The 14017-nt window shown below is 39.9% G+C and overlaps 2 protein-coding genes across 2 annotated transcripts; one reads left to right on the forward strand and one right to left on the reverse strand.

The window, feature by feature from the left end:
• Positions 1-353: 353 nt before the first annotated feature.
• On the reverse strand, positions 354-4406 carry LOC121869508 (coiled-coil domain-containing protein 1-like). The gene is made up of 4 exons (XM_042370862.1): positions 4372-4406; positions 1587-1661; positions 1043-1442; positions 354-358 (listed from the first exon to the last, which is right to left on the reverse strand). The coding sequence occupies exons 1-4, from the start codon at positions 4381-4383 to the stop codon at positions 354-356; spliced, it is 492 nt and encodes a 163-aa protein (XP_042226796.1). The 5' UTR covers positions 4384-4406.
• Positions 4407-12715: 8309 nt separating this feature from the next.
• On the forward strand, positions 12716-13796 carry LOC121869455 (major centromere autoantigen B-like). Its single transcript, XM_042370805.1, has 3 exons — positions 12716-12788; positions 12990-13061; positions 13274-13796. Exons 1-3 carry the CDS (start codon positions 12777-12779, stop codon positions 13634-13636), a joined length of 447 nt encoding a protein of 148 aa, XP_042226739.1. The 5' UTR covers positions 12716-12776; the 3' UTR covers positions 13637-13796.
• The last annotated feature ends 221 nt before the right edge of the window (positions 13797-14017 follow it).

Genomic DNA, 14017 nt, shown 5'->3' on the forward strand with positions numbered 1-14017 from the left:
GGTTTGTTTTTGTCTCTTTCTGTGTCTGTCTGTTTGTCTGTCTCTCTGTCTCTTCTTTTTCTTTTTTCTCTCGTCTTTCATTCCCCTATTCCTCTCTCTCTTTCTTTATCTCCCTCTATCTCTCTCTCTTTCTCTAACTCTCCTTCTTCCTTACTCCCTCCTTACTTCCCTTTCTCTCCACATCCCCTTTCTGACCCTATCACCTTTCTCTTACTCTCTTCCTTACTTCCCCCCCTCTCTCACTCTCCCTCTTCCTGGCACCCTCCTTACTTCCCTGTCTCTCCCTCTCTCTCTCTATCACTCAAGAGGCACTAGGTCAGGTCACACCCACCATTGCGTCATAAGGTGGAACATTAACCTGGAGAGGAAGGTCAGATATTACATGAGCAGTGTAGTCCAGAGGTGAGGGATGCTGGGGCGGTGACAGTGTTACTCCCTGGGTGTGTGAGAGAGAGAGAGAGAGAGAGAGAGAGAGAGAGAGAGAGAGAGAGAGAGAGAGGCTATCTGAATCCACTGCCAGAGATCTTAAGTCATTTAGTTCTTAATAAACCTCAACTACTTCATCTCTCAGACAATACAACAAATACTATGCAATAAAACAGCCTTATACTTTATATCACTGTTTTATTTTGCATCATTATGAATAAATAAATAAATACAAGAATAATCATATATACAGGTGAGCAATGGTAGGTATAGGTTGAAGTTTTATCAGAATTTCAATAAGGATAAACGAAGCAGGACGTCTCAATGTAAATAAACACAGAGTTGTCACATCTCATAATACGCCCCAGACACTGTAGTAGGTAAGAGTGGAGGCCTTTCTGCAAGTTTATCTTATCATTATTGCACGTTTGAGTTTTCCTGAATTATTGACGAAGCTATAGATGCATGTCTTCGTGTGTGGTGTCTCAGGTAGGCTGATGGGAACCTTCCTATGACTCAAAGGAATTATAGAAGGGATTGAAATGATGGTGGAAATCATCATCATCATCATCACTATTGTCATCATCATCATTACTATTATCATCAGAATCATCACTATTATCATCAGAATCATCACTATTATCATCAGAATCATCACTATTATTATCATCAATATCGTTAGTATCGTCATCACTCTCATTACTATGACTGTCACCATGATCATCATCCTCTTCTGATTCATCTGACTCACCTGACCCATATGATTCATCCGATTCATCTGACTCAGGTAAGGAAGCCCCACCCAATACCGACACCAGTGGCTTGAACCCCGACTCACCGACGACAGAGAAGGTCACCTGATGCAGACGACCTCCAGGAAGCTGCACGTAGTACGACCCCTTAGTGTCATCACCATCCCGAGACTCCTGGTGACCGAACTCGTTACTGTCTTCATCAACGGACCACTCGAAGCTGTATTTCGCCTCAGTCGACTCATAAGATTCCTTTGAGGGTTCCTGAAGGGGTATTGATATTTTGATCTTAGAGCCGCACCCAACTATAAGGCTACTACTACTACTACTACTACTATTACTACTACTACTACTACACAAATATTATATTCAAGGATATTAAATTCATACAAATAATAGTTTCTTTACCAGTAGATGCCTATACGTATATGCAGGTCTGGTGTCGCAGGTGATCACAGTAGCCAGGCACAACACAGCCACCACCTGAAGAGGATACAGACACCTTTGTTTACTAATTAGATTTACACCTTGCAAATACATATTCATACCTGTACATAGAAAATTAAGGAAAGAACTTCATAATTCCTACGTTTATGAACTGTTAGATAATTTTAGTTCAAATAATGTTACAATCAGATGTACAGTACTTTATAAAACTCTTAGAATACGTAAGAATATTGATACATTGAAGATTAAATGAGAAACGAGTATACGATTATTATTTCTCATAGTCACCCTTATAGAACACAGAAGAAAACGACTCTCCTTCATCTTTGCCCATCAGATTAGTTAATATTTCTGGATCGTTTGTTAATATCTCTCAGCCTTCATGAGATCTGGCTAGTTAAATTTGACGATAAGTTGAAGAAGAAAACTATCTCCTGTGATAATTGACTAAGGCTGAGAGAGAGAGAGAGAGAGAGAGCAGAAACACGGGCTACTCCACACTGTATATAAACAAGTCTGACATGAAGTGATCTCGAGCCTAATCAGAATTATAACTTTTATGTTTAATTAACTGTAAAGACAATCACCAGAAGGACAGTAGGAACTTTCACCTACATAAATACACGGATGATGAGATGGAAGTAAACGGGACCTGAAATCCACTGAATATATCACAAAATACACTAGTGTTAAGACATAAATAAACAGGAGCTGGAATCCACTGAACTTAACTCAAATAACAGGTCGTATCTCTCCACTGGACTCGACACCTAAGTAAAATTCCTTGATCTCATTAATAATCTCCAGAGAAATGATCTAATTAGACCCTTTTATATTTAGCTGACAAAGACATGATACACTGTTTGACACATAATTAAGTGACACATACTACACCACCCGATACATGATACACTGTTTGACACATAATTAAGTGACACATACTACACCACCCGATACATGATACACTGTTTGACACATAATTAAGTGACACATACTACACCACCCGATACATGATACACTGTTTGACACATAATTAAGTGACACATACTACACCACCCGATACATGATACACTGTTTGACACATAATTAAGTGACACATACTACACCACCCGATACATGATACACTGTTTGACACATAATTAAGTGACACATACTACACCACCCGATACATGATACACTGTTTGACACATAATTAAGTGACACATACTACACCACCCGATACATGATACACTGTTTGACACATAATTAAGTGACACATACTACACCACCCGATACATGATACACTGTTTGACACATAATTAAGTGACACATACTACACCACCCGATACATGATACACTGTTTGACACATAATTAAGTGACACATAATACACCACCCGATACATGATACACTGTTTGACACATAATTAAGTGACACATACTACACCACCCGATACATGATACACTGTTTGACACATAATTAAGTGACACATACTACACCACGATACATGATAACTGTTTGACACATACTACCACCCGATACATGATACACTGTTTGACACATAATTAAGTGACACATACTACACCACCCGATACATGATACACTGTTTGACACATAATTAAGTGACACATACTACACCACCCGATACACGATACACTGTTTGACACATAATTAAGTGACACATACTACACCACCCGATACATGATACACTGTTTGACACATAATTAAGTGACACATACTACACCACCCGATACATGATACATTGTTTGACACATAATTAAGTGACACATACTACACCACCCGATACATGATACACTGTTTGACACATAATTAAGTGACACATAATACACCACCCGATACATGATACACTGTTTGACACATAATTAAGTGACACATACTACACCACCCGATACATGATACACTGTTTGACACATAATTAAGTGACACATAATACACCACCCGATACATGATACACTGTTTGACACATACTTATTTTTTGACACATATTACACTGTTTGACACATACTAAGCTGATACCTACTACACTGACACATACTACACTGACACATACTACACTGACACATACTACACTGACACATATTACACTGTTTGACATATAATAAACTGCTTGACACATAATACACACTGACACATACCTGCACTTCACTGTATCATAACAATTAACTCGCAACAGGTAAATACACAAATGAGACGCAACACATACCTTACAGCTTATATTTAGAGTAATTTAACACATATTTACTACTTATGTGTGAGTATCTGACACATATGATATAGTTTGAGTTGCATATGTTAACACAGGTTGATTAAGTTACAGGATTTGTTAAGGATGCAGACACCAAATAAAAGTTAATTTTGATTATGGTAATTTAATTAACCCACTGATTACAATTTCTTAATCCACGAGTACAGTGTCACCGTACTCAAGGGGCTAACTCACAGTGATCAAGGGGCTAAGTCATCGTACTCAAAGGGTTAAGGGGTTAAATCATCGTACTCAAGGGGCTAAGGGGTTAAGTCATCGTACTCAATAGGTCATGATACCGTATTCAATACCCTAACTCACTGTGCTTAAGGAATTTAAACCCAAGAAAACATAAATTTGCTTAATATATCATCGAGATTTAATTATATTTTTACAATCTACAATTCCCATGACAACAAAACACTCACTTCCGTAGTCTTCAGCGACACACACACACACACACACACACATTACCTTACTACCCATCATAATATACACTTACCTTACAGTTCATGATCTCGAGGGACTTATGTTGATTTAACAGTGAGCAAGACACGTCCTGGGTACAGGTGTTATATACCCTTGGTCAGAGCTCTCCCTACAAGTAAGCTGAGGTCATCTAGCTCAGGTTTTTATTGTCGTCTGTTTCTAATCTACTTATGAGCTGGGACTAACAACTTTCATTATCAGGACAAGTTATATGTTTAAATATTTTCTTGGTCCATTAAATCAACAAGATGTTATTGCTATCGTAAATGTCCATATGTATAGAATCTCTACTGTGATAATGAGTCTTAGAATGGTTAGTGAATCTCATGTAATATACCAAATCCTTACATAATCAGATTCCTTAATTTACATTCATAAACTTCCTGTCATTATTTATTCATCTTGATCATGAGGATGTGTTTGTAGAGGTAACCTTCATTAAGTTTGTATGTTTGTCTGGTGGTCAGAGATCAAAATAAAAAAACACTTCGCGGTATCAGTAACCTCGATCTTTGGTCAAACATGTGATTTTAAACCATGACTTTGAGCTTCACCTTTTGACACATAACGAAGGAACATATTGCTTGTTCTCCTGCACACTGTACAGTAGGTAATACATACACAGTAGGTAATACATACACACATACACACACGACACTAAATCACCAATACCTGTAATCTGTGGACGCAGGACTCAGGTAAACAACGGGAACCTGTCCATACTGCTGGTGATCCTGGTAACGTCAGATAGGTATTGCATGGACGCCCTTGAGACTGACTATGCTAGGGTCTCAGTAGTGATCTCAGTTGCCAAGAAGTAAGAATATTTATTTAAATCTTCAAAATGTGGTGTTTAGTGCAGGAAAAGAGAGTTAGTGAGTTTTATCTAAGTATTAAATATTCCTATAGATAGAAACGGCGGACACTGAGGAACACTGATGGACACTGACGGACGCACACTGACGGACACTGACGGACGCACACTGATGGACACTGACGGACGCACACTGACGGACACTCACACACAAAACACTGAAACACGTGACTCCAGACGATTTTATTCAGCCGAGAATGGAACCCCGTAAATGAGAGATTAATTATTGTCTGAAAGTAATATATAATTAAACATCTTGGCTATAACTTCAATACATTAGACCAACAACAAACTCGTTCTTGAATCTCCCCATCAAGGCCTTGTGACCTGATGACTCGCTTTCTCAGAACTGATTGTATAAAAAAAAAAAAAAAAACGTCTTGTTACCGTCTTAAGTATTGTCACTGTAACTGGTAATGTAATATGTACCATTAAATACTGTTGTTGCTATTATGATTGTTATGGTTGTTGGTAATGTGATTATTATAGTGGCTTATTAGTACTGGGACCTATAATAACTAAGAGAACATTTGCCTCGTCTCTATATCTCTCGATAATTTCTACATCAATCAATCATTCCTCTCCCATCCACTGTTTTACCCTTCAACTTGGGATCTAACAAGGGAAGCATCGAGCTGTGGATTTGTTACATGGGGAATGGAAGTTGTCAATAATCATCGTCAGAGAAAACACAGAACTCCGCATCTCTATATCAATATATTTTTCTGTTGGCTTAACCTCGACATTAATTGAGAGGGAAGTTTGTTCATGGGGACCCACGTAGACGCCCACTTTACACTTTACACTTTACACTTTACACTTTACACTTTAGACAAAAACCTTTACTAAATTGCTCTGGGGACCCTCATCAGCTGGGTACCTGAGGGTTGGGATACAGACTTGGCTCCGCTGGCAACATTAACATGCACTACACCTCGTTGTTGCTGTGACTAATAGAATAGTTTTTATACCTCGTGTGCTCTCGTTTCTCCAATTGTTACTGAGCTACAGCGGGGTAGGAGACAATGGTATCAAATTCTCAATGGTAAAGCACAGATTATTGGATAGTGTTTAAGGTGCAGTAGAGGACATCTTGTCATAAACTTACACCCTTGTCATGTCATGGACTTTACATAGTTAGATGACACTCTACGTGTAGGATAAAGGACTAAAGAGAGAGAGAGAGAGAGAGCGAGAGAGAGTTAGCACGCCCGCCCACCCAGTAAGGTCACCCGTGGTTTCAAGACATCCTATGAACTTTCGATACTCATATGAGGAGGTGATTTATGGTCCACCACAGCCCACCAGAGGCCTCGATCTCCCAGCTTTAATTCTACTGTACTTCGCTTTACCTTATCAATTCATAAACAATAACATAGGTTCAGGTGTAGATGTTATAACAGTGACTTCAGTGTAAGAGCAGTGTACAAACAACTCGGGGTCAACCTACTGTACTGTACATCATTACAAACGACATTGTAGGTTCAAGTACACAGGATATACACGTACATACACAGGTACACATTCAGGATACACTAGACAGACATATACAGGTACAAGGTGTGTATGTGTGGTACTTGTTTACTATGTGTTTGTATGTGTATTTAATTGTGTGTATGTGTATTTACGTGTATTTGTGTATGTGTATGCATGTCGACACTTACAAATACAGGTACAGGTAGAATTCTTTTTACGGGAATTAGCCCACCCGAGCACAGGGCCGGGGGGCGAAAATATAATAATAATAATAATAATAATAATATTTAATAATAATTAATAAAAATAGATAAAAATTATAACCAAAAGATAAAAATACTACTAATAATAACCATAAATAAATACACAAACGAAAAAATAAATCAAGAGTGAGAAACAATATATGTATGTTGTGTTGTCAAAGTAAGGGAAACAATTGAGACCCAGCAATTGTGTGTAAATGAGGCAGAAAGTCAGATCAGCAACCTGGGACTTGGTCACAATTTTTGTGATGCCATATGGCAGCAGGGTCTACCATTAGACAACACATTATGCTTCCAATATCTTCCCAGGCGGTAGTACCTCCCTGTTTGATAGCTGCCTCCTACCTCCGATATAACACAAACTGTCACAAAAGCAGGACTGTTTAGGTATTATTAACTCAATCAAACCATCAGGTAACTAATTAGGGACAACACCTGTGTGTAATTAACCTTGCCGTGGTATTCTTCTGTAAGAGGAGTGTGGATAAACCTCTGAGGGACATTTAGTACTTGTTAATTTTGTACTGTACGTCTGTCTTTTGTCTACAATTCATTTATTTTCAAATTTTATTTTATTCTGACACTCCTTGACTCCCTGACCATGAACACTGACTAATATGGAGGTTGTTAGGGTATAAATGATGTTGTCTGTCAGTCTGCATGTATCCAGATCATCATACAAGGTCGATCGAGATATGTAACTAGTTCACAAAAGTCACAGTGTCAAGAAGCAAGGTTCACCTGTGCCTATAATGACGCATCTAGTAACACTGCCAAGGTATCTGTATGTAGTGTTTTATATTGGGATAATTATAGCACTAATAGTAAGGATTATATGAAGGATAACACTACTACTACTACTACTACTACTACTACTACTACTACTACTACTACTACAGTACCTTATGAAGCTTCGTAAACCCCGACTCGGAACCTTAAGTGTCGTTAACCTCAACTCAGAACATAGACTTAAAATTAGCATCCCTGTCAGTCTGTCCGTTCGTATCTAGCGTCTCTGTCCCTCTGTCTGTCTGTCCGTATTATTGGTAGGGTAAAAGAGTCGGATTCTGCTCACCATCACATAGTTTCATCAGAAGAATAAGATAATAAGATCTAAACCCTTGTGTTGTTGTGTGCCCTTGAACCACGGCATCTACATTCACCTTCACTTTGGGTAAGTTTGGGTCCACATGTCCACACTTCTTGTCACTGAGTAGTCGAAGTTTGTACCTTTACTATACTAATTAAAGGTTATCCACATTTAGATCTTATGGTTACTTTCACCGGGGTATTTTTCTTACGTGTAATAGGTTAAAAAAAGTGAAGTATTATCATATTGTAAAGTCATCTTGTTCAACATATTTTTAAGTGAGGTGTTCAATATGTCTTTGAGATTTTGAACTTGATTGGATATTTGGATCAGTGTTCAAAAATAAAATAAATGTGGTTTGTGTCGTTCATATGTCAGACAAGTGCGACAGAAAATGTGCAAAGTTGAGTGTTTTTTCTGTCCTTGATCTTCATACCTGGTCTTGTCACTGATAATATTTTCTGAGTTGTCATACATGTAAATAAGTATGTTGTGGTGTGGTGTGGTGTGGTGTGGTGTGGTGTGGTGTGGTGTGGTACAGTAGTTGTTTCATGCCCGGAGCACCCCGAGTCAACCCAACCATGAATGGGTACCTGTTTTTTTATACCTGTACAAGTATCTCTACCTGTACTCGTAACTCCACATGTACTCGTAACCTACACCCGTACTCATACCTTTTACCTGTGGAGTTTTTTACACTTTATACCCTACCTGTACCTCTGTTTCTCAATACTTAAGGCAAAAAGGAAACATCCCATCAAGAGACACCATGACACAACACTGTACAACTCTGACCTTTACAAAATGACCCAGACTAAAGATCTATTGAAGGACTGACCACTTGCTACCTGACATGGGAAGCTCTGTGCGTCTCTACTTTTTCTCTTCCTGTAAAAAAAAGTTCTGTGTCTTTAAAACCATATAGTGGTGCCTTAACTTGACTATAAATGTAAATACAGCTAAAATTGACTCAATCTAGGCTAAGCCATATAATAGGGCCTTTAACCTAGATAATGGAAAGTATCTCTAAGCCAATTAGTATGGGTGGCACCTTAACCAGTGGATAAAAATGTACCCCAAATTTACTTAACCTGATCATGTTCACAAAACCTTTATTCTATTAAATTTTTTGGCTATGTATAATGAGCACAAGATCCGCCTTTTTTGACCTGACTGATCGATATCATAATTGCCGCATGAGGAACTTTTCTTTAAATATCTCATTATAATTATCATTCACGCATTTAATCCTATCATACTTTACTTCCACTCTATTTATTCCTATTTCTCGTTTTCTCATTAATCTTATCAATCCAGTGTATCATTAATCTATATCTCGTTATCTTAGGGTCAAGTAAGCCACCAGCCACACCCCTTACCTTGTTCATTATCGTCCTCAATATTTATAAGTCACTCTAATGTATCCCGTTCCTCTCCCCACACCTCACTTGCTGCTCAATGATTAAAACTTATAGATGCCGACATGTTTTAGTAAGGGGATTAAAATTCATGGGACACTCTCACACACTACAGTCCCCTTCACTAGTGCGTTTACAGGGGTTAATGAGGTTCTGTGTAGTGTGGCAGCGTTGTGTTTGTTTACATTCAACAGAGGGAAACTCACAATAGCAAACATAATAGAATTGAATTAAAACAACATTAAAACAAATAACTCAATATAATGATTTGTGGAATGTTTATATGACGAGTCCCTGTAAACGCGCTAGTGAAGGGGACTATAAAAACACATACATACACACATACACGTAAAAGTCACATATTAGTGTAGAGTATATATGTATTATTTGTTAACCTAGTAAATGGATCGGAGAAGTGTACAAGCTTGTGAGGTAATGATGATCAAGAGAAGGTGACTTGTATAACAGGATGATGGGGTAACTGAGAGATGATCACACCCACACACACACACACCCTTCTACGCCACTACCTACACCACTACCTACACCAATACCTACACTACCTACACTACCAACACCACTAGCTACACCACTACCAACACCACTAGCTACACCACTCCCAACACCCGTACCTACACCACTACCTACACTACCAACACCACTAGCTACACCACTACCAACACCACTAGCTACACCACTACCAACACCCGTACCTACACCACTACCTACACTACCAACACCACTACCTACACCACTACCAACACCACTAGCTACACTACTACCAACACCCGTACCTACACCACTACCTACACTACCAACACCACTACCCACTATCCTACCACTACCTACCTACACCGTACCACTAACACCACTACCAACACCCTACACCTACCTACTACCAACCCACCTACAGCACACTAGTACTACCAACACTACTACTAACACCAAACTACCCTACACTACCAACACCACTACTACACCACTACCAACACCACTAGCTACACCACTTTCTACTACCACTTACCTACCAACACCCGTGCCTACACTACCTGCCTACCACTACTACACCTACCACACACAAGCTACACCTACCAACACCGTGCCTGCACCACTACCTGCTACTACACCACCAACACCACTAGCTACACCTACCAACACGTACCTACCTACCTACACCCTATTTACCTACCCACACATTGCCTGCCTACCTGCAATGCCTCACTACCTACACTACCAACACCACTAGCTACACCACTACCAACACCCGTACCTACACCACTACCTAAACCATAATATAGGGCCTAAGAGAGACAAAAAACATATCTTACCTTCCATCCATAATTATCAGGTTACGTTTCGCCACACCTGTAGGTCGCTTGGAACAGGTAAGCTGATTACACTGTTAGGAAAGAGAAGCTGTCATCTTGAGTTGTTAGGTCATACTAGAGACGATCTGGGTGAGAGAGGATCGGAATACCTGTAATACTGTGTTAGGTCATCCAGGATATGACCTCGTTAGATAGTGATAAACCTTTGTGGATTAAATTTAGTACAGGTGAGGAGAATTACCTGTGTATGTTAATTGGGTAAGGCGGACAGGTGTTTCTTGTTTTTACTGGTGATATCGGCCAATTCTCTAAGCTGCTCCTCCCTCCTCGTTGCTCCTCCCTCCTCGTTGCTCCCCTACATTTGTCTCCCCCTATTGTTTTTCCTCCTTCCTTTCTTTCTTGTGAAATTCATACAACAACAAAAAAGATAGAGGGTCAACTCACCGGGCCAGTCAAGATAAGCCACCAAGCCTCGGCATAGCCCTATACTCTTAGGCAACAGTGTCTACCTTCTCGTGGCGGTAAGGGGATACAAGTCCTCCCACCTCATGTTATTAACTCAATGGTCAAGAGACAATGCGGACACGCGACTCTCCCATCAACACTTGTCTGGGGAGATTTAATGATAACACTCTCAATGGTAAGAAAAAAAACAGATCCAAAATCAAAAGGAAAATAGATACTGGAACCATTGATATAATCTTACGAAAATCAATTAGAATCTAAAATTGACTCTTACTCAGGGTATCAGGGAGTAGTCTCTAGTAGTCTCGTGGCACCAAGGGTCACTCTATCATCAGTGACTTGGAGGGGTTAAGTCTTCAGGAGTCATATCTGCAACAACTCTATCCTTATTATTGAGGCTCAGCAGGAGGATACTTGGGTGTAGGTTAGGTTAGGCTTCTCTTCTTAGTACAATGTCCTAAGTCCTGAGGGGTAAAGATGGAGGAAGTACATTCTCTTGGTTTAGGGCGTCCTGATGCGAGACACAGAGACAGAATGGGAGGCAGAGGAGAGACGGGATACAAGACAGAGGAGAGACAGTGAGAATTTACACCAACAATAACACTGAAGAAAGAGCATTAGAAAAACTAGAATCCAAGAATACTTTCAACCTCATCATAAGAGATGCTGTAATCAAAGCCGTCCACTTCCCGGTAACCTCTTCTACGACTCATTGGGGTAAGCAAGGATCTAGTGCTTCTGGTTAGGGAGGGTGTGGTGTATCTCTGGACGTCCATCATGGGGTTATATGATCTCTCCCCTTCTGCCTCTAGTTAATAATGAACTCAATGTTTATTTAATAGTATAATAGATGTGTTTATCTCCATTCAAAGGTTCCAGATGAGAGGAATACGATGATATAAAGTTTACAATGAGAACAACCTAACCTAACCTAACTTAACCTAACCCTCTCCCTGGGTGACACAATGCGAACAATCTACGCCTTCAGTTATACTCTGAGAGTTACGCCACGGAGCCTCTCTGCGTGTGTTTGAAGAAGCCAATTTCTGTGGTAATTTAACACCTCCAACAGGGTCAATAACTTCCCTTAAACCACAGTGCAGACCGCTAGGATAACACCTTCATAAATTCTTCATCTCTTAAGTTGGACTCCGGGGACATTTAAGACACCAATAAAATGGATGCAGATTGTTGACTGGCCGTAGCATAAACACACACACATAACATTAACCTACAAATCGGGTTATAAAAAGTAGCAATTATAATTATCTTTATCTTAACAAGAGTGACACAAATCTTGGTTACTTAACACGTAACTCGAGACCATATATAACCTTTCGTTTACTGACATTGAAAGTAGTTGTGCATTCGAGGCAGTAGTGGTGGTGGTACAAGGGCAGAAAAACTTGTCCTCATGGTGGCCTGTTGGTGGCACCTGAGGTATATAAAGAATGCCAGGGAAGGGTTCACCAGTCACTCCCTACTGGACGCTACCACAGTCAACATGAACATTAAGGTAGTCTCTTGTTTACAACTCTGTGCTGTTAGGAGTATTTACCTATATAAACAACAAGCATCTTCATACTTGTTTAATCAGTCACTGTGTAAACACTGAGAAGAAAGTCAAGGTATGTTTAAGGTATTTGCCTAAAGGTTCTCTGTTTTCTCATTATAAAACAATAGGACCTCTATCACAGAGTGTTTTGTCTACCCACAGGTCGTTCTCCTCCTGGTCGTGTTGGGCGTGGCCGTGGCTGATGACAGACCTTACGGCTATGGCTCTCCTGAGGTGATGATAACTTCTACAACTTGTCCTAGATCATAGTTATAGTTTGTTTAGGAACATTAGTCCAAACACAGGTTTAAGGTACAGATGCAGTAGCTTCCGTGTAGTGGTGGCTCTTTAACTCATATAAGCAAAACCCAGTCATTATACTAAATATGTATTGATATATACGTTTAAGCAAGAAATACCTTTCTCATATTCCTCTGTAACTTCAGGAGTCTTCGGAAGAGTCTTATGAGTCTAGTGAGGCCAAGTACAGCTTCGAGTGGTCCGTCGATGAAGACAGTAACGAGTTCGGTCACAAGGAGTCTCGTGATGGTGACCTCACCCAGGGGTCATACTACGTGCAGCTTCCCGACGGTCGTCTGCAGCAGGTGACCTTCAACGTGAACGGCGACTTAGGATACAAGCCCGAGGTAACTTATGTGGGCGAGGCTTTCTACCCCGATTCAGATGAGTCAGATGAGTCAGATGAGTCGGATGAGTCGGATGAGTCGGACGAATCAGACGAATCACAAGAGGAGGACGAGGATGAGGAAGAGGAGAAGTACGCCCCTCGTAGACCTAATTATTTCTAGTCACTTTTGTGTGTGAAGGAGTCAATGATAAGCAACTTCCTGGACATTGCCTCCCTCACTGACCTGACCTACTGGTGAGTCATGTTCCACCCTGCAAACTACTAGCATTATGTGTGTGTGTGTGTGTGTGTGTGTGTGTGTGTGTGTGTGTGTGTGTGTGTGTGTACACGACGCATTTATTTAGTAATATTTAATAAAGCACAAGACTTACCTTTTGTGTTTCCAGTTTATATTCTCTTTGTTGTGGTGAACTCACGGTAAAGTGTATCTACTGTACTTGATCATAGTTATTTAAATCGATCGACACCTCTGGGCGTCTGTGTCTGTAAAGTTTGTCTGTGTCTGTGTTGGTTCGTACCAGTGTTTGTTTGTGTCTGTGGT

This window comes from Homarus americanus, unplaced genomic scaffold, assembly GCF_018991925.1.
Source record: "Homarus americanus isolate GMGI-L3 unplaced genomic scaffold, GMGI_Hamer_2.0 scaffold23578, whole genome shotgun sequence".
NCBI lineage: Eukaryota > Metazoa > Arthropoda > Malacostraca > Decapoda > Nephropidae > Homarus > Homarus americanus.

What these genes read in the sequence shown, in the direction of transcription:
- LOC121869508 (XM_042370862.1), bottom strand. An exon ending in ATACGTATAGGCATCTACTG is followed by an intron (nt 1,443 to 1,586) that starts GTAAAGAAACTA and finishes ATACCCCTTCAG; the next exon opens with GAACCCTCAAAGGAATCTTA.
- LOC121869455 (XM_042370805.1), top strand. An exon ending in ACGGCTATGGCTCTCCTGAG is followed by an intron (nt 13,062 to 13,273) that starts GTGATGATAACT and finishes CTGTAACTTCAG; the next exon opens with GAGTCTTCGGAAGAGTCTTA.